Consider the following 21458-nt stretch of genomic DNA (forward strand, 5'->3'; position numbering starts at 1 on the left):
GCTTCACATATGCGTTGAACAGAAGGGGCGAGAGGACCGACCCCTGTGGCACCCCACAAGTGAGTGGCCTCAGGGTCGACCTCTGCCCCCCTGCCAACACACATTGCATCCGGTCGGAGAGGTAGGAGCCGAACCACCGCAGAACGGTGCCTCCAACTCCCATCCCCCCCAGCCGGCGCAATAGGATACCATGGTCGATGGTATCAAAAGCCCCTGACAGATCTAATAGGACCAGGAGAGAGGAACAACCCCTATCTCTGGCCCTCCAGAGATCATCAACCAATGCGACCAAGGCCGTCTCCGTGCTGTGCCCGGGTCGGAAGCCGGACTGGCGTGGGTCTAAATATTCAGATTCCTCAAGGTGTCGCGGAAACTGCTGTGCCACCACATTCTCTACAACCTTCGCTAAAAAGGGAAGGTTGGAGACTGGACGATAATTAGCTAGCTCCATCGGGTCGAGGGAAGGCCTCTTGAGTAAGGGCCTCACCACTGCCTCTTTCAAGGCGGTAGGTAAGGACCCCTCACCCAACGAGGCGTTCACCAGGCCCAGGAGCCAGCCTCGTGTCACTTCCCAGGATGCCAGTACCAGCCAGGAAGGACATGGGTCCATTAAACATGTGGTGGATCGCAGCCGTCCATGCAACCTGTCCAAATCCTCGGGGGCAACAGAGTCAAACTCCTCCCAGAATGGTCTCACAAGACTCACTGCATGGCACGGGACCTAGTTACTTGCGGGATCGCATCCTCCCACATACATCCCTGCGGCCAATTCGCTCACACAGGGAGGGACTTCTCCTGGTGCTGTCCACTAGGCAATGCCAACGGGCGACACCAAGGAGTAGGGCCTTCTCTGTGATGGGCCCAACCCTCTGGAATGACCTCCCCCCCGACATTAGAACCACTTCTGACCTCCGCTCCTTCCGGCAAAAATTGAAGACTCACCTGTTCCGATTAGCAGGCCTGGCATAATTACAATCTGTCCCTCCTGGCAAATGTATTATTATCTGGCTATCTTAGGGGTTTTTTAATTTGTTGTGTCTGTTTTAGGATTTAAAACTTATATTTATATTAGTTTTGTACAGTTCTTTTAATTGCATTTTAACCTCCTCCAAACTGTACATATTTCACTTTTTTATTGTATTTTGTGATATTCTCTATGGACTGTACACAGCCCCGAGTCCCTTCTGGGAGAGGGGGCGGTCTAGAAGCACCAAATATAAATAAATAAATAAATAAATAAATAAATAAATAAATAAATAAATAAATAAATAATAAATAAACAAACAAACTGTTGACTGCTCCTCTGGACCACTGAAGGGGGCCCATCTGCTCCGGATCTGAGCGACTTTGTCCTGCAGATATTCCCCAAACTCCTCTGCTCTGCCCTGCAAGGGGGCTTCCCGCGTCCTCTGTGATAAGAGGGAGCGGGTCACCCGAAACAGGGTGGCAGGGGGGTTATCGGCGGACGCAATAAGAGCGGCACAGTGTCTACGTTTGGCCGCTCTTAAAGCCACAAGGTAAGTCTGTGAATAGGCTCTTACCTGTGTTCGATCAGATTCGGAGCGTGAGGACCGTTTTAAGCTTTAAGCCAACACCCCGGAAACGCCAAAGTACGGTTTGCAAACGAGCCATAAGGTGGGACAGGGAACGGGCTGATACCAGGACGTTGTCAAAATAGGGAACGACGCCTGGTATCCCTTGTAGCAGCCTTTCCATCAAATTTTGAAACAGTCCAGGTGCTACGCTGACCCCAAATTGTAAGCGGTTACACTTAAATGCGCCCCTATGTGTAACTATAGTCTGTGCTTCAGCAGTTGCCTCATCCACAGGCAACTGCTGATATGCTTGAGCTAGGTCAAGCTTTGCAAATATGGTTCCCTGACCCAGAGAGTGCAGCAAATGCTGCACCACTGGCACGGGGTATGCGCTCTGCTGCAATGTGCGGTTCAAGGTACATTTAAAGTCCCCGCAGATGCGCACAGAGCCATCATGCTTACCTGGTGTGACAATGGGAGTTTCCCAACGGGCATGGTCAATAGGTTCTAACACCCCTGGGCCAATAACTTGTCTAATTCTGCCTCTACTTTAGGTTTTAACGCAAAAGGTACCCTATGTGGCTTAAGACGCCGTGGTGGTACCTGGGGGGTCTAAGTTAAATGAGATGGGGGTGCCAGTGTATTTTCCTAATCCGTCCCCAAAAACTTCGGGAAACTCCTTAATTAGCATGTCAAGGTGTGGAGTGGTCTGAATCTGATCTATGCCGGTTATGGCTAGACCCAGGGCTTCAAACCATTCCAACCTTAACAAGCTTGGCCTGGGATCCCTGACTACAATAAGAGGAAGGCTCTTATGATACTGTTTAAATGACACCCTACAGAAGAATTTCCCCAGTACTGGAATGGGATTTCCCTGAAAATCCCTCAACTTTAAGGGGCACGGTGATAATCTCGCTTGGGAAATGTCTGGCACAAGTCTCTTAATTCCTGCCCACGATATGATAGACACGGCTGAGCCAGTGTCTACCTCCATCTGACAGGGTTTGCCCTTCAGTCTAACGGTGAGGAATATTTTCCCCCTCGGGGCATGGATGATCTGATCTACTTCAGACTCATCCCTGTCCTCACTGAATGCAAAATAGGAATCCTGCTTCCTGAACCCTGCGTTCCTACCAACATTGGAGGGTTTCCTGTTGTATATTAATCTTGAAAGTCTTCTGCATTAATGTCCCATTGGGTGTTTTTTTTAAAAAGGTCAGTGGACTTTCATGTTTTTTTCTTTGAAAACGTTTCCCTTTTTCTTCAAGAAGCTTCTTTAGTTTATAACTATAACTGAAAATTGGAAGTTGTTCCTTTATATTGCTTTTTTCCTTTTCTCCACTTATGACTTTGTTCTTTCTTTACTTTTTTTCTTATCTTTATTTTAAATATTAGTTTCTGTTAGTTTTTAATCTCTCTTGTTGAAAAAGTTATTAAAAAGAAAGTATCATATTTTTTGGCGTATAAGATGCACTTTCCCACCCAAAAGTGGATGAAAATTTAGGTGCATCTTATAGACAAAATATGGGCATTTTTGGCCTACCAAACCCTCCATGTGTCGCATTTCTGCCATCCCCAGCCCCCAGAAGCACTCTGTAATGTTCTGTATGGCCCATTTTCACCAAAAACTGGCCCATTTTGAGCAAAAATGCACCCATTTTTGCCCTACAGAGTGTTTCTGGGGGCTGGGGAGGGTGAAAACATGATGCACAGAGGGCTGGGGAGCCCAAAAATGGGCCCGTTTTTGGTGAAAATGGGCCATGGGGAGCACTGCAGAGTGCTTCTGGGAACAGGAGAGTGTAAAAATGTGATGTGCGGAGGCCAAAAACTATTTTTTTTCTTGTTTTCTTGCTGCAAATTTAGGTGCATCTTATAGTCCAGTGATGGCGAACCTATGGCACGCGTGCCACAAATGGCACGTGGAGCCATTTGTCAGGGCACGCGAGGCGCTGCCCTGTCAGCTGAGTTGACCTTTTTAAAAGCTATTTTTCGCCTTCCCCAGGCTCCAGAGGCTTTATAGGAGCCTGGGGAGGGCGAAAAGAGCCTCCCCCGACCCCCCCCCCCGGAGGCTTCAGGGACCGTCCGGAGGGTAGTTTTAAGCATTCCGAAGGCTTCAGGGAAGCCTCCGGACGGTCCCTGAAGCCTCCGGAGGGCCTCCGGGGGGGCGGGGGAGGCTCTTTTCTCCCTCCCCAGGCTCCTGTAAAGCCTCTGGAGCCTGGGGAGGGTGAAAAAAGCATGTAAAAATGGGGGGGTCGCGCGTTGTGCGCGCATGCGCACTGGTTGGGTCGCGCGTTGCATTATGGGTGCAGCACGCCCACACACAACCCCCCTGCGCTCCCCCCACTTGTGGCACGCGAGCCAAAAAAGGTTCGCCATCGCTGTTATAGTCCGAAAAATACAGCATGTGTGTGCTTCAAAGTACCCAGTTGGTTAATCAAACATACAGGTAGTCCTTGACTTACAGCCATTTATTCAGTGACCAAAATGAAAATGGAACTTAAAATAGTGTCATGACTGGTCCTCACACTTATCACCATGCTAGCATTCTTACAAACATAGGATCAAAATTCACGCCTCTGGTATGTATTCACGATGTTTACAGCATCCGAGTGTCACATGATCACCATTTGTGACCTTCCCATCCAGTTTCAACAAGCAAGGTGAATTCATTTGATGACTGCATGGCACAATTAACAACTAATTCATTGATTAGTCAGTGGTTCATTTAACAACCATGCCAAAAAGTTGTAAAATTGGGTTAACAGCCACCTTACTAATCTATACAATTATGTGTCCCAATTTTGTCAGTAAGATGAGGCCTACCTGTACATTTTTGAAATTGAAAACCTTGTCTTTGTCTACCAGGTGCATTTCAGTTAATATTATGTAAAGGTAATGTAACTGTGCACTGTCAAAAAGGAGCATATTTGCTGGACATAATAAATAATTTTACTAACTGTTCTGCCATATATATGCTTGCTTTTAATAATTACTCCTGAAATGCCTATAGCAGGAGTGTCCAAACTTGGGAACTTTAAGACTTGTGGACTTCAACTCCCAGAATTCCCCAGTCAGCATGGCTGGCTGGGGAATTCTGGGAGTTGAAGTCCACAAGTCTTAAAGTTCCCAAGTTTGGACACCCCTGGCCTATAGTGAGCACTTTTGGGAACCTTTTTAAAAATGCCCCACTCTATGATTCCAAGAAAAAAATTAGAGGTCATAAATTGATTTATTTAACTTTATCAAAATGTAACAATATATCTGGAAGGATTTGTTGCCTAAGTCCCTATGTACATGTGTACACTGTACATTCGCATAATCAGCATGATTTTTTTAGTTGTGATTGTTAAAATGGTGAAACACAAAATAAAATGTCTGTAATGAATAATGTTAACAAAGTGAGAAAAGTAATTGCATTTTAATGGTTAAAACATAACAAAGAAGGTCAAAGAATAAATAGTTGTATATGATAAGTATGATAAATCTCTGCTTGAAATCAATTGAGTCAATCACCTGATCATTATATGTGGATCATGTGCCATTGAACGGGAAGGTTTTTTAAAAATAGATAATAAATGTATATCCTACCTAGATTAATTCCTTAAAATCAGAGCAACAACTTTCTTTTTATTATGAAAATTATTTTCTTTGCTGTAACCCAGCTTTAACAAATTGACAAATTTATAATTTAGAGATATTCAATACCATATTGAGATCCCTAAACTTTCCCAAATTATATTCACCTGCATATTAATTTGAAGCCAAACAAAGTTAAAACAGAACCAAATCATGTAAATTAAAGAACTTTCAAATGTCTTATATCAGCAACATGAAAAAAGCCATCCATTTTTAAGGATGTTTAATGGTTCAATAGATACTTTCCAAAGACTTTGTTTTATTTTAAAATCAGAGTTATATTGTACACTTTTTAAATGCATGGCCTATTGATATGACAAAATTGGATCCTCCTGTCCTAACGTTCACTTTAATGTTTAAATCCTTATGAAATTGAATTGTAGTTTCCATTCAAGCACAGTTTCTTAGCTAAATTTGCAGGCTGTTAAAGCATTGGAGCCATATTGTTTAGTTAATATACAGTATGTTTCAGCTATCTATATGGTCAAGCATGTTGAAGGCAAATTGGCATAAATAGAAAACTAGTCTCACACATATTCTGATTTCTTATTCATAGTTTTTCTTTTATCAATCTGGAACTTTGAAAAGAAAATCCAAGATTGAGTTGTGATAAATAATGATTCAGATTAAATGCCATAGGGATTAAGTACAGAAAGAGATAAGCTATGTTTTATCTGTTCAACGTGAATTTCTACTGGAGATGTGCGTGCGCGCGCGCACACACACACACATTCAATCCTGTAATCCAGCTTCACCAATATAGGAAATCATGCTTTCGTCTCTACCATTCAACTGTTAAGCAATTTATGTAAAGAGCCCAGCTAAAGTGGTTAGAAGAATGAACACAAATCACAGAGCATCTGCCATGTTAAAAAAAAAAAACTATCGCAATTGTCATATACATATTTTATTTTTAACTATTCTGCCACCCACTTTTGTTGTGTTTGGTATTTTCTTCCACTATGCTAACAGAACACAATATTTCTAAAGGTGTAAATTGACATTTTAAGACGGAAATATTTCAGTCCCAATTCTCCAAGTCTGGATTGTGTAAGGCTATTCTTTCTTGGAAATGTTCTGACTATGAATGGCTAGTTCTGAAAATGAAATACTTACACAGAGAGAATATATTTTCCCCTTGAATGGGAATTATGGTGCAGATTGAATATTTATTGTTATATAATTTAAGTAAATATCAATCACTGTAATCATGTAGTGAGTTGCATTCACGTTTTCCTTTTTAGAAATGGTGAAACAGCATATTTATTTCAGATGTGGGCTCAGCCTATTTCCAAGCCATTTGTAAAATAATCTGCTCAAACCTGTGGTTAACAATGATTTGTTTGTCCATCTGAAGCTAGTCTACAGCCAGAAAACAAGAAAGGTGGAAATAAATATGGAAGCTTTAAGAGGAATTTCAGAAAGAGGGCCATTCTTGCTAAATGACTATTGACACATTACCATACAGACAATTCCATCAAAGATGAACACAAAAAATCCTCAATTCTATCTAAGCCCAGGGCAATAGTTACTTCAGCAGCAAGTCAGGAAACTTTCTAATACATATAACACTTATTTCCCCTGGTATGGTATATTTTAAAGACACAATTACCTCCTTAATATATTCATATCCTATCCAGACTCAAAGGAAATATGAAAAAAATACAATTCATTGAAAGAAGTGTGGCTATCATACATCACACTTCTTTCAAGGAATTGTATCTTTCTTTCCAGATTCTCTTTGAGTCTGGATAGGATATGAACACATTATAAAGAGGTTTTTTTGTGCCTTTTCTAAATTATTTCCAAAGCATGCTATGATTTCATATCTTTCTGTCTGGAACACAGATAACAGGTTGTTGCTACCAATGGCAACCATGAGTAGTCAATAAAGATCAAGATTGGTACCAGAAGCATGCAACAGAAACAAATTTTGGCTTGGTCAATCTGGAACTCCGCCGTCTGCAGTTCGATCTAAGCATAGTACACAAAATTGTCTGCTATAATGTCTTGCCTGTCAGCAACTTCTTCAGCTTCAACCACAATAGGACACAGGCAAACAATCGATACAAAGTCAAGGTAAACCACTTCAAACTCGGTTTCAGAAAAAAACTGGAATGTTTTACCTGACTCTGTTGTTACATCCTCAAACCCTCACAGCTTCAATCTCAAATTGTCTACCGTGGACCTCACCCCATTCTTAAGAGGTCCGTAAAGGGGGTGTGCATAAGTGCACCAACATGCCTACCGTCCCTGTCTTACTATCCCCATTTACCTTATACTTGTTATACTTATACTTGTTATCGTGTACATGTTTGACAAACAAACAAATAAATAGATAACAGAAGCCCCATCCTTTTTAATCTGTGTAGAGATCAGACCTTTTCTGACCTCCTATAAAGATCTCTAGTTGTCACCTTCTATATAACATTCTTTCAAACTTTCTGCTTGTCTTAGGACTAAACATTCCTTTCCCCTCTAGTCTCTCCGTGTATCAGCCTGGTCAGGGAGTCCATAGAGGAAGCATAACCAAATGGAGTAATACTACTTTATTGTAAGGTTACATTAATAGAATCTGGCAAGTATGAAAATACATTTCTCCTTCATTGTCTTTACACTGCAAAAAAAAAAAAGAAAGAAAAGAAGAAGGGTGTTTAGCCTAAGTTGCTTCTAGTCCAAGGGTCTCCAACCCTCATGCTGCGGTCGACCACTGGGATGTGGCCTATTCAGAACCGGGCTGCGCAAGTAGCAGGCCAGCACACATGTACGCATGTGAAACTCAAGCTGAGCCCACCACTTGCACAACTTGAGCTGTGTGCACGCACTCATGCACACCAACCCTCCCCTGCTCGCGTAGCCTGGTTCCCCTCTCCCCCCACAGCTAGGCGGCTAAGAGACAATGGTTGGGGACTGATGCTCTAGGCCAAGTGTCCTCCTGGCTGTGGCTCTTCCCTGCCTTTCCAAAATATCTCCATGCCTTGTGATCCCGAAATGTCCAGTTGCTTGTTTATCTTCTTCACTCTTATCTGAACCTCATTCCAGTTTCTTGAAACCTTTCTTGAACAGTTTGGTGCACTACAGGAAGCTCTCATTTAGAGAGCATAACTAAGACTAGCAATTTGGTCATTAAGTGAAGTGGTTACTAAGTGAAACCAGAACTGTGATTATCATCTTACTTCGGCTTTCATTTGCATTACAGGCATGCGTCTGTCATAAACATGAGGATTGGAAATATTTTTTCCATCACTTTTGTAACCACAAACAGTACTTGTGCAATGCAGTGACATGAGGACTACGTAACTCTGTGCCGCTTTGTCTATCAGGTTCACCTTTCTAGGTTAAATGTAAGTGAATCTTGTTGGAATCTTTATTTTTTCCTCCACAGTTTTGTATGCAGAGATAATTTCTGTACGGGGATAATAAAAGAGCATTCAATCAGGTGTGTTCTCATCTGAAGTGGTTCAGGCTAGGTAACAGGTTTGCCACTTCTGAGGAGAATCTGTTCCCTAACGTTTCATCAGTGAAGGCCTTGCAGAAACCATCCTCCAGGCACCATCTAGTGGTAAAAAGAGAAAGAGGATGGTTGAAAAAAAAATATTACTGGAACACGAAGAAACACGCACTAAGGAAGAAGATAGGAAACGGGGTGGGGATGGTGGCTTCCCGGGCAGGATCTCGAGAGTGACGCTCGTTTTAGAAAGCAAGTTCAGGTGGATTAAAGCAAGAGGGGTCAACAGGCGTTGGTTCTCCGAAGCGAAAGGGAGGGGCGCGCTGCACAACGGCATAGACGTTCGTGCCCAGGGGCAAACGGGTATTTTTTAACTAGGCGAAGAGGGGAAAATCCACAAAGTTTGAAAAACTGTGGTTTTGAACAATACGTTGATCGTCGCTTTGGTGGGGTGGGGGGACGGGCGACGAGGGGCGTCCTTTATAAATGGCTCTATAAACTCCTCATTAATCTCCACCAGAAAGGGAAAGGCATCCCAGAGCTCAAACTCGGTCTGTTTTGGGCGCGCTCTCGCGTGTGTGCGCGTGTGTGTATGTGTGTGAGTGAGAGAGTGAGCGTGAGAGTGAGAGAGAGAGAGTGAGTGTGTGCGTGAGTGAGTGTGTGGTAGAGAGAGACGCCTTTGAGAATGGGGCAGAGCACTACACGCGCGCGCGCGCTCACACGCCCGCAGCCCCTTCGCCAGGACGACCAAATCGGAGTAGACGCCGTTTTGTAATTCTCTTTGTTTCTCTCCGGATCGAAGCCCCCACCTCCTTCCCGCCACGGCTCCATCCACCTTCTCCTCCCTCCACTGACATTTTTAGGGGAAAAAGAAAAGCGGAGCAGCTGCCCGGGGAGGCATCGTCACCCGCAGCAGGCAGGGTGGGTTGCTCGCCTCCGTGCTCTCAACACTCGCAGCAGGAGCCTCGGCGGCTGGGAAGCCCTTGGCTCCGCTCTTCAAGGCATGCCGGGCATCAGCTGGAACTGGGAGGAAGCTTGGTCCCGGCAACCCTGCTCTCCGCCATCCGATCGCGGCAGTTCTCCTTTCTGACGCCGCCGAGGTCTTTCCTGAGGGGAGGAGGAAGAGGAGGAGGAGGAGAGAAGCGGCTGCATTGAGTTGCCACCAGACGAAATTGCGTCGCTCGCTGCCCCCCCCCCCCCCCCCGCCCGTCCGCTTCCCACGTCTGCCGCTGAACTTGTTGCAGAGGGGAGAGCAAAAGGGGGCTGGCCAGGAGCCGCCTCAGCGCCTCCGCACGGGCGCCGCCGCAGCCTCGGCCACTTTCAGGTCCCCTCCATGCCCAGCGAGCGCTCCTGCCGGACTTCGCCCTCAGGTAAGGCGAAGGGAGGGAAAGACGACTGAGGGCTCCATGCGTGGACTAGTGGCTGCCCCCCCCCCTTCGAGGCAGAGGCCTCTTGGATTCCCCCCCCCTTTCCAAATTTACGCCCCCTCCCCTCCCTTCCCTCGATCGCGGCTGATTCCGTCTCCGCCGCCAGAGCTTTGGGCGCGCTGCCTCCAGCGGGGCAGCATCAAGTGGCGGGGAGAGTTTGAGAGGGCGCCGGAGCAGCCCGGGCAAGGCTGCCTTTGCAGCTGGAGAGAGGGGTGGGTGGGTCACAGGAGTCAATTCGGTGTGTAAGATGGGGAGGGGGAAGCTAAAGTGAAATGGCTCTCTTGGTCCTTATCCGAGTTTCTCCATCCCGTTCCCAAATCAGTCCCTTTGTCCTGGCCGAGATTTCTGAACTAAATTCTTGTCTAGACCCTTTGAGGTCCAGAATAATCTCCTCATTGAAAGTGCTCATTGTTTTATTTTGGACTGCATAAATAGTGCTACTGCTCTCACACATGCACGTGCATACGTCATGGCTTGAGTGTGTTTGTGTATGGTGTAACTCAGGCTCCTTATCCTTAACCTTTGTTCCCCAACACACAGATTTAGTCCTAATCTCCACCTGTAGAATTCCAACATTTCTTTAGCTAGCGGTGTAACCTTCCTTTCCACCATCCCCATTGTGAACATTGCATCTAACCTCACTTTTAATCCTAAATCAAATGTATTTGAACATTCCAGCCTCAAACTTTACATTTTAGGATTCCTCTGATCTCCTCAAGACCAACTCTCAAAAACGTTTACTCCTCTATTAACCATCCACTTTGGCCCTTCTCTCTGCTATCCTAAACTTCCCTTTCAGCAACTTCTGAATTTTCATTCAGGATGAAGACAGTTGACTTTTGCCTTGGTTGTAGCTCACCCCCTTCCTAGGAACCTCCCTCCCAAAATTGTTCTCCCTTTTTTTTTTTGCATGTTTCCCACAAGTGGTTGTTCTGGCCAGTTCAACTGTAAATTTGGATTTCCCCTCCCCTTCTTAATGTTCGGCCTTAATTTCTTATTTTAAAAAATTCACTTTGTTTTCTCCAAGGAGGTTTGCAGGATTCTTTGTGTGAGCTGAGCTGTTTCTCAGCTTGCCTTTTCTTTATTCAAGAAAAGCTTCCCTGTGTCAAGTTGGAGGCTGCTAGTTCCCTGTCCCTCTGCCTTGCTTCTTTAGTGCCTGGAAAATAGGAGTGTGTGGTATGAAGTGATGGTCATTGGGATAAAGGGAATCAACTGTAAATTGGAAAAGTGACATACTCACACCTTCTGCTAACAATATATAATTTCCAAAGAGATGTAAGTAGACACCCTAGCAGGTGTTCTTTCTGTAGCACTAGCCTAAGTATTCAAGAAAGAAAGAAAAATCTATTTAGTTGCAAACTAAAGCTGATGGTTGTAATAGACAGGTGGGAGGAATGTCAGGATGTCAGAGCTTTTCCCAGAAATCAGAAAAGAACAGAATATTGCTGAGCTATGAGTTATCTCTTGGTTTCATAAAATTTCTGACTGATTACCACTCCTTGGATCTGACAGGCTAGCTGATCTGCTCTTGCAGACAGTGTATTTTTGCTGCATTTTTTGTGCATGTTGCTCTTCCCTGACTTCAGTCTACCTAAAGGGGCAAGGAGGTGTTGATCAAAAACATAGAACAGCTTCTCATGCTCCACAGTTGGTTAGCACCTTAAAGCAAATATTTCAAATAGAGCCTGTTACTTGGGAAGGGTTACAAGAGAAAAAAGATGAAAAAAATAGGTTAGTTTTCTTTCTCGTACATGAAGCGTGGGCCCCTAATCTCTTGCTGCATTCTGTGTTTCCCCTTTCCCCCTTCATTTTAGAAGACTGGATTATTGCTAAAGAGACCACCCAGCAATACCACCAGCAGCTTCCATAATGGCAGCAGGAGTAGCAGCATGGCTGCCTTTTGCCCGAGCAGCAGCAATAGGATGGATGCCAGTGGCCTCCAACCCTATGCCAAATGCACCTCAGCAGGAGAGGAAGCGTAGTCAGGATTCTCTGATTGTGCTGAACGTGAGTGGCACCCAGTTCCAGACCTGGCTGGACACTCTCGAACGCTATCCTGATACCCTTCTGGGCAGCTCAGAGAGGGACTTCTTCTATCACCCAGAGTCACAGCAATACTTTTTCGACCGGGATCCTGACATCTTCCGACACATCCTCAATTTCTATAGAACAGGGAAGCTACACTATCCCCGTCAAGAGTGCATTTCAGCCTATGATGAGGAGCTGGCCTTCTTTGGTATTATCCCTGAAATCATTGGCGATTGCTGCTATGAGGAGTACAAGGATCGACGACGGGAAAATGCTGAACGCCTTCAGGATGATGCTGATCAGGATAATGCCAACGAGTGCCATCTTCCTTCCATGACAGCTCGAGAGAGGATGTGGCGGGCCTTTGAGAATCCACACACCAGCACACTGGCCCTGGTTTTTTACTATGTTACTGGCTTTTTCATTGCTGTTTCTGTCATGGCGAACGTCGTGGAGACTGTGCCCTGTGGGATGACTCCTGGTGCCATCAGGGAGTTGTCCTGTGGAGAGCACTACGCTGTGGCTTTTTTCTGCCTAGATACAGCCTGTGTCATGATCTTCACTGTTGAGTATCTTTTGCGCCTGGTGGCTGCTCCCAGCCGGTACAAGTTTGTCCGTAGCGTCATGAGCGTCATTGATGTCGTGGCAATTATGCCATATTACATTGGTCTGGTGATGACCAACAATGAGGATGTCAGTGGGGCTTTTGTAACCCTGCGTGTCTTCCGGGTCTTCCGGATCTTTAAATTTTCACGCCACTCACAGGGTCTACGCATCTTGGGCTACACTCTGAAAAGCTGTGCATCAGAGCTTGGCTTTCTCCTTTTTTCTCTCACTATGGCCATCATAATCTTTGCTACAGTCATGTTCTATGCTGAAAAAGGTTCGTCTTCCACCAAGTTCACCAGCATTCCTGCTGCTTTCTGGTATACCATTGTTACTATGACCACCTTGGGGTAAGTGCACATGGTTTTATATCTACTTATGTAAAATATAGATAATTTGCATTGTTATCTGGATTATCTTTACCTGTTTTTTTAAAAAAAAGTTGTGAAAAAAATGATACATAATTGTGCTCAATCGAGGAAATGCTTATGATCCTTTTATGATAAGCAGAAGATGCCACTTCACTTTCTCTCATGTAAATAAAAAATATTGAGAACTGCAATGATGACTTCCCTTAAATTCTAGGATTGCTATAATTTTTTTTTCACATATTCAAATATCACTGTTAAAGTTTCTATGCAAGTTTATCCTATTTTTCCTTCATGGTTAATGTAATGATGGTTGAGTTTTAGGCAAAAGATAACAATTCTGTTGTCCTGTTAGCCTTGACTGGTATGATAAGGGACTGTGTAATGGTTTATGTATTCATAGCAAAAATATAATTAATCTTTCATCTCAGAAGAATTATAGTCAAATAATATAAAAACTAACACAACAGTTCTCAGTGTTGGGTTTTTAAATATATAAGTTAAAGTTGTCAATATAGCTGATTTTGAAGTGTTGCAGTAAACGTTTAAAACTCATATTTAGTTTCTCATTCTGGAAGCTAACTTTTGGAAATGGTGATGAATTCACCAACAGGGTATTATAGGTTATTTCATAATTTCTTGCAATGTAGCATTTTATAGAAACGTCTTTCGAAGAAGGAATATCATGTGAACTAAGTTTTCAAAAAGTTTTAATAGGATTTTTTTCAGCCTATGGTTATCCTTAAAATCAGAGTTTAAATGACTGATACCCCAAAATGCATGTCACAGTATTAGCTGGATATGACATATAGAGGTAAGTTAATTTGAAGAAGTTTATTTGTAATTTTATTCCAAATTAGTTGTGCAATAAGTTACTGGGAAAGGATTGATTTCTTTTTTTAAAATGCCCATTATTTACCATGATGTTATGAGACATTTTGAACTGCCCTAACTCCTATCCCTCATCAAAGGAAATGGAGGTTAAGTAAGAAAAGAAAAATATTTAAGTTGAAAGTATCTTGCAATGAACTCTTATATCTTATCTCAAAAACATTTATTTGCTCTTAACTAAAGAAACTGATTATAGATGTAAAATTTGACAAACAAACAAATATTGAGTACCAAAAACAAACAAACAAAAAATATTGAGCACTGAAAATATACATTCTTTCTGGATCAAGTTTAGCATTTCACTAAGGACAGTGAAATAGATTTATATGAATGACAAGTCTTTCTATCTTTGAGTATTTCTATAAACATCCGTGACATTTCAGAAATAGGACAGAATTTCTAATCCCCATTGTGTTCTGTAAAACTTTTAAGTGTGTAATTTAAACACTATCACTGAGATCAATGGTAGCAGAAAACACTTAACTCTGCCTTGGGGATGGATATAAATAAGATTGCAATTGTGATTATGATGATAGAATTATCTGTTTTGAAATGAACCAATCTTTAATAAAGCTACTATAGGCTACTCTACAAACTATAATTAACACTTCAATAAAGAAAAAGGCATTGCTATGTTTGTGTGTGTTGGGAAGAGGGAGAGAAAAAGTAAGTATTCAGGCTTTTTTCTATTCAACAGTTTATTTTCCTGAAAATGTTCCTTTCAGTCCACTTGTTTGTTGGTCAAGTAGACTTCTGGAGTTTCACAAAGGAAAAAAAAATGATGACAGACCACAATTTTACCAGTTATTTTTTTAAAAAAACAATTAAAATCTTTATTAGACTGGGTCAGATAAAGGACATGAATAAAATATATCAGACTGAAATTTGAAATGACAGAGACCAGATTGTATCTGTAATTTCTCGTTGCAAACCAGAGACATTTAGCTTGTGATTTAGTTAAATGTTAATGGTAGCAGTAAAAGAAAAAAAAATAGTCAAAATTTAATAGTGTGGCTCTAATATTTATCATAGTGTGTAAAAAAGAAAGGCTGACCACCAGTATTTTTAATCTTTCATTCATAGTTCTAATGTTTTATACTTCAGCAGGATGCATTTAAGTTAAATGCCAGATATACTAGCTATTGCTCTTGTCCATGGTACTGAAATGGATATTTGGTTTTTATTTCATTGCCTTGAATTGTTTTATTTTCTGCAGGCTGAAAATAGTTCTTTTATGTTGTTAGAGGACTAAGACATTAAACTTTTTGTGAAGTGGGTATTTAACAGGTTGGTATAGTAAACAAGAATGTAAACTTTGCTTTTAGTTCTTAGGAAGGCAAGCTATGTGGTATTGTTTGGTAAAATATTCTGATTTACATTCTGCAGGATATCTTGAAACTTAGTTATTACCCTTATAAATTAACATTTTGTATATTTTAAAATAAATAGGATGATTGCTTCACACACACACACACACACACACACACACACACAGACATGCAATATTGAATAATGGTGTGAAATTAAAAAGTTTTCATAAAACGCAAACATTAGAGAAACTATTCTTTAGAGAAACTACTTACAAGGGAAATAGTTCTTTAAGTTATGTCTGAAAAGAAAAATAACAGGCATCCTTTTAGACTTGCATAGAAATAAAACTGAAACAAATTTATGTATCAACAATCTCAACCTTGGTATACCTGTTCACTACTTTTATAAATGCACATTTGGAATGCTAATTTGTGCAATAAAGGCAACAGTGATATTTTGGTAAAACAAGGTAAAAAAAGGATAAAACAAGAATGCATATAATTGTTAAGTATAATTATTTTATACTTTATTTATTTCTATTCATTTTTCCACTAAAAGTAGCTAGACAGATAAAGTTGTACAGTGTTTCATGTTTTCCATGTTGCAAACAATCCATCATGAAATATACTGCCGGTAGTGTACAAGTTTAGTCATAGGAATCACTGTCATATCCACTATAGAGGTAGTACTCTACTTATAATCATTTGTTTAGTGACCATTCAAAGTTACAGACATTGAAAATAGTGACTTATGATCAGTTTTACACTTATGACTGTTGCAGCATCCCCAGGGTCACCTGATTAAAATTTGAATGCTTGGCAACTAGTTCATATTTATGACAGTTGCAATGTCCTGGGATCATATGATTATTTTTTGTGACCTCCTGAGAAGCAAGGTCAATGAAGGAAGCCAGATTCACTTATCAACCACGTTACTAATTTAACTGCAGTGATTCACTTAACAACTGTGGCAAGAAAGTTCATAAAGTGAGGCAAAACTCACTTAACACTTAGCATCCAAAATTTTGGGCTCATAAGTCGAGGACTACCTGTAAAGTAGCTGCAGAACTTTTGTATGGTAAAGAATCTATTAAGGTATTAATTTATGAAAGTAGGAAATAGAATGAATTAGCACATTGATCTCATTCACACTCTTCTGGCTGTAATTAATAAAAACTGTAAAAAATGCACCTTAGTAATTTTTTAAATATCAAACCAAACTGTTAATGAAACATTTGTTACAAACCTTCCTGTAAATTAGAGGAATATATTGTGTCACAACCAAAGATATGTGGTTTACATTGTAATTCCATTTGTAGTTTTCCTTTAGTGATTTACTCTGGTTTTTTTCCTCCGTCTCTTCTAGTATTTTAACATGATGGAATTTAAGGTTTTGTGCAGAGATATATTCTATCACGGACTAAGTGGTAGTGCTAAGCATTGAGCAGGTCATTTCATATTTTACTACAAATTATTTGTTTCTTTAAAATGTACAGTTCTGGTTTTAGTTCTGGGTAGTTTCAAAATATTGATGCATAATAATAAGCTACTTAAAGAACTCTAAAATCCTGAGTAGAAGTATTTAAGCACATATTATATTATATCCCAAAATAGAATTAGCTTGGATATTATTTTGTGCCTGGTGGGATCTGCGGAGGAGTGGGTAGGTGGACAAACAATTTGGGGCCAAATTTCTAAGGCTTTATTCATCATAGCAAACACTCTGAATAGGGTCCAAAAATAACTGGTAACCACTACAGCTACTTTAGGGAAGAGGTGATACCTCTGGAAGCACCAATTATAATTTGCACCTTGCTTTCTTCATGACTCTCTCTGCAAAAAAAATGCACTGAAGCAGTTTAGCTTTGAAGTCCATCACGTATGCACCACAGTCTTTCTCTTTCAGGAATGAATGTACTTGATTTAGTAGCTGAAGTTAATAAGAGGCCCTTTTTGTCATTGCTGTAATGTGATTTTTCACTGTCAGTACCAGATTGAAGAAAAGCTTCCACCTTTGAACCTGAATCTTAAAAACTGCAATCCAAACAAGATAAGGCAGATATCCTAAAGTTTGAAATCTTTGTCCTAGAATCACAGGAGCAGCCTCTATTCCCTATTAACTACATCAATAATGTTAATGAATAGACAATGTTCTGTTCACTTATATTAATGCTTATATGTGATAATCTACAGCAAGAGCCTAGTTGCACAAGTAGACACACTATGTGAGGTAGAATTCAGGTACTGCAGAGTTCCAGTCCACATGGATGTATATGCAATGCTCTACTGCAGTCATCTTGTAAATGAAAAGCATCTAAACTGAGGCTACAAGTATTAACTCTGATCCCTTGTATTTTTATATGTTTTTTATTTCTGTCTCAATAAAGAACAAGTATGTTTTATGGACATTGTTGTATTCATATTGCAACTGAACTTCAATGGCCTGTTCCTGAATAAGGAAAAATGAAATACATTCCCACTAAAATTTCTTAATAAGTACATCCATACAAATGTCTACCAATTTTGTAGAATCTGTAGCTGAAAATAAACAGGGAATTAAAACATACTAATCTCCTTTAGCTTACAGCCATTATTTTTATTGTTTGTAGAGCAGCATAGCTGAATTTGCTCTTTTACAGGGCAGGGTACAAGACTGCAATACAAGAAATTATAACTTAAGTATCAGTGGTGAATAAATAGAAGAAAGAAGCAAAAGAGTGAAGGAAAATACGAAAGATGTAAGGTAGATGAGAGATCAGCAGGAGCAAATGCAGCTGTGCGGATTCATAGTCAACTGGGACAAGTAGTAAGAATCCTTTGAAGGCAAGATGGATTAAGATGACAGCTTGGAAGGAAGAAACAACGACATTTTTTAAGTAGAGGGAGAGAGAACAGAGAGTGAGTAGAAATATTCATAAACATAGAAGTGGGGTAGAAAATATGAATAGTTAGACCACTGGCCTCAGACTCACCTCCCCATTTCAATCAATAATAATTTATTTAGTCAATGAGTAGCAAAAGATAAAAGAACAAAAACGAAGTGAAGCAAATTTAATAATATGCTAACAACTAGGAAAATAAACCATATCATAGAACATTCACTCCTATATTATTGCAATGTTAGACAAGTTGTTACTCAGATGATAAACCTGAAATTAATAGATATGAAATTAAAATAAAAAAGTTATACTGCCTAATAGTTTATTCTTTAAGATATATCAAACCAAAAATAATATTTAAAACAAAGGTAATTTTGACTTTTGACTTAGCCAATTATATCATATTTTCATAGTAGCAGTCCAAAATTTAGCTATTGCATATGTACCAAAGGTGCTTTTTTCAAGAGGAATCTGGACTTTCTGGTTTTTCTTTGAAGACATTTTGCTTCTCATCCAAGAAGCTTTTTCAGCTCTGACTGGATGGTGGGGAATGGGCTCAAAAAGTAAAATGTCTTCAAAGTTAAACCAGAAAGTCTAGATGCCTCTTGAAAAAAGCACCTTTGGGACAACCATGATCTGACTGAGAATCTCCATAGACATACTGCACATCTAATGAATAGTATTCAGTAGTGAAGTAAAAGGTTCATATAAAATTAATCTGGCCTCCCAAGGAAATTATATATAAGGGGCAGAATGTATATTGACCTCATGTTTCTATAAAATGTACAATATGTATGAGATGGTTTTGATTTCCCCATCACCACACATATGTTCAGCCACAGAGATTTTACTGTACCTGTCTTGAAGAAGTTCAAATGGAAAGAATTTTAAATCCTTTAGATTTCTTTCTTTAAATTCGATTTTCAGTTTAAGGAAAGTTGCTGTATCTCAGGTGCCCCTGTTTATCCAAATTTTATTATGTTTGGGGAGCATTGAACTCGACATCCCTTATTCTTTAAATAATTAATTGCTTAGCTTGCTCGCAACCTACTGTTATTAAGAATAGTGGAGACAGCACAGCTTATGCTCTACCACCTGTTTCCAAAGAGAGGAAAAGTTATCTGTTAAAACTAGAGGAGTCAGACCAACTGGGAATTGCATTTTGAGCTAGTAATTTATCACCATCTTCTACATCCTAACCTGAATCAATGCCATTCCTATATCAAGACTTAACAGAGCATTTGATGTTCCATGAGGTTCCATGCTAGAATTGATTGCTGGAATTTTGTTTGCACCATAATCTGCCACTCTTTCTTCAGACAGAATCCTGTTTGTATCTTATAAAGGATTTCAGATAATATTTTGGCTTCAAAACCTTTTAAAGCCACGAGGATCCTTCCCAGTTTTCACTGGACTCACCGACTCTGTCTGGGTTTGTCTGGGCTTGTCTTTCAACTGAACCTAATTTGCCATAAAATACAATGAGGGGTAACCACTATGGGTTCTGCCTTAAGCTTCCAAAAGGAAAAGTTGGGATTAAATGAAAGTAATATAAAAAACTCAGTTGGAAACCATAAGATTTTGGTTACAGTGATATAGTAAAAGTGAATAGAAAAAGATAAGACCATGGACCATTGTGACACTAGAATGAAACAGAGCAGTGGTAAGACTGTGTTGTAGTGAAGATAGTACACTGGTAACTAGTTAGTTTTCCTAAACTGCTTCCCCCACAATTGTTTTTTGTTACATATCACTTTGGCTTAGTTACAGGTATGCTATTTTTCTCACTTTATATCAGATAGAGAGCTACTGGAGTGGTGAAGGTGCTTACTAATACTAAGGAAACTGAGGTTTTGGTTTTACCCTTAAGCACAGAAGCTACCTGGTGACTTTGGGTTAATCACTCTGTCTCGTTGATGGGAAAACATTTAGCTTTTATCAACCTGCCCTGAATCAGGGTGGTAGATTATAATCCATAACCTTTAATGAAGTCAACATCATCATTTTGGAAGTAAATGGTTTAATTTGGGATTATGTTAATAATAAATAATAATAATAAATTTAAATTTATTAGCCGCTCCCTTTCCAGACAGGACTCGGGGCAGCGTACAATGGAGTATAAAACATAAAACATGTATACAAACACATAAACCTACATATATACAGGACATAACATGCACGGAGGAGGTAACAAATTACATCACATTGGACAATTAAAAGTCACCATTAAAATACCCCAATTGTAAAAACACAATTTAAAATTTAAAAATTTAAAAGAACTGTCAGGAGGAATAAGAAAAAAATTACGGTTGAGCCAGGCCAGATAGTTGAAAGAGGTGGGTCTTCAACTGTACACGGAAGGAGCGGAGATCGGAAGTAGTCCTGATGTCACAGGGGAGGTCATTCCATAGGGCTGGGCCCATCACAGAGAAGGCTCTGCTCCTGGGTGTCGCCCCCCGACACTGCTTGGCGGACAGCACCCGAAGAAGTCCCTCTCTCTGTGAGCGGATTGGTCGTAGGGATGTATGGGGCAGGATGCGATCCTGCATGTAACTAGGTCCTGTGCCATGAAGCGCTTTAAAGATCATAATCAAAACCTTGAAACGCACTCGATAGACTACAGGAAGCCAGTGCAGCTCGTGCAGGAGAGGTGTTACAGGGGAGTATCTCGTCCTCCCCATAATCACCCGCGCGGCCGCGTTCTGGACCAACTGCAGTCTCCGAGTGCATCTCAAGGGAAGCCCCATGTAGAGAGCATTGCAGTAGTCCAGGCGAGACGTCACTAGCGCATGGGTGACTGTGCGTAGGGCATCCCGGTCCAATAAGGGGCGCAATTGGCGCATCAGGCGAACCTGATGGAACGCCCCCCTTGCCACGGCTGTTACATGGTCATCCATGGACAGCCGGGCATCTAGGAGGACGCCCAAATTGCGCACCTGTTCCATGGGGGCCAGTTGCACGCCCCCAATGGCCAGAGATGGAAGCAACTGGTTGAACCGGGAGGCCGGAAGCCACAGCCACTCCGTCTTGGAAGGGTTGAGTTTTAGTCGGTTGTCATCCATCCAGACCCGTACGGCTTCCAAACACCGGGACATCATTTTGACGGCCTCATTGGGGTGGTTCGGGGTGGAAATGTATAGCTGAGTATCATCAGCATACAGATGATATCCCACCCCAAAACCACGGATGATCTCGCCCAGCGGTTTCATGTAAGTGTTGAACAGGAGAGGCGAGAGCACCGACCCCTGAGGCACCCCACATGTGAGTGGCCTCCGGGTCGATCTCTGCTCCCCTGCCAACACACGTTGCGTTCGGTCAGAGAGGTAGGAG

General features: G+C 41.3%; 1 protein-coding gene across 1 annotated transcript in view; it reads left to right on the plus strand.

Moving 5' to 3' along the window:
* The first annotated feature begins 9835 nt into the window (after positions 1-9835).
* The window catches only part of KCND2 (potassium voltage-gated channel subfamily D member 2), a 368536-nt gene continuing 356913 nt past the window's right edge, over positions 9836-21458 (plus strand). The window contains exons 1-2 of the mRNA XM_081958411.1: positions 9836-9989; positions 11861-13030. Of these exons, the coding sequence (XP_081814537.1) occupies positions 11916-13030 (1115 nt within the window). The 5' untranslated portion in view covers positions 9836-9989; positions 11861-11915. The remainder of the gene's footprint in view (positions 9990-11860; positions 13031-21458) is intronic.

The sequence above is a fragment of the Natrix helvetica genome, assembly GCF_964273705.1.
Source record: "Natrix helvetica genome assembly, chromosome: 6".
Taxonomy (NCBI): Eukaryota; Metazoa; Chordata; class Lepidosauria; order Squamata; family Natricidae; genus Natrix; species Natrix helvetica.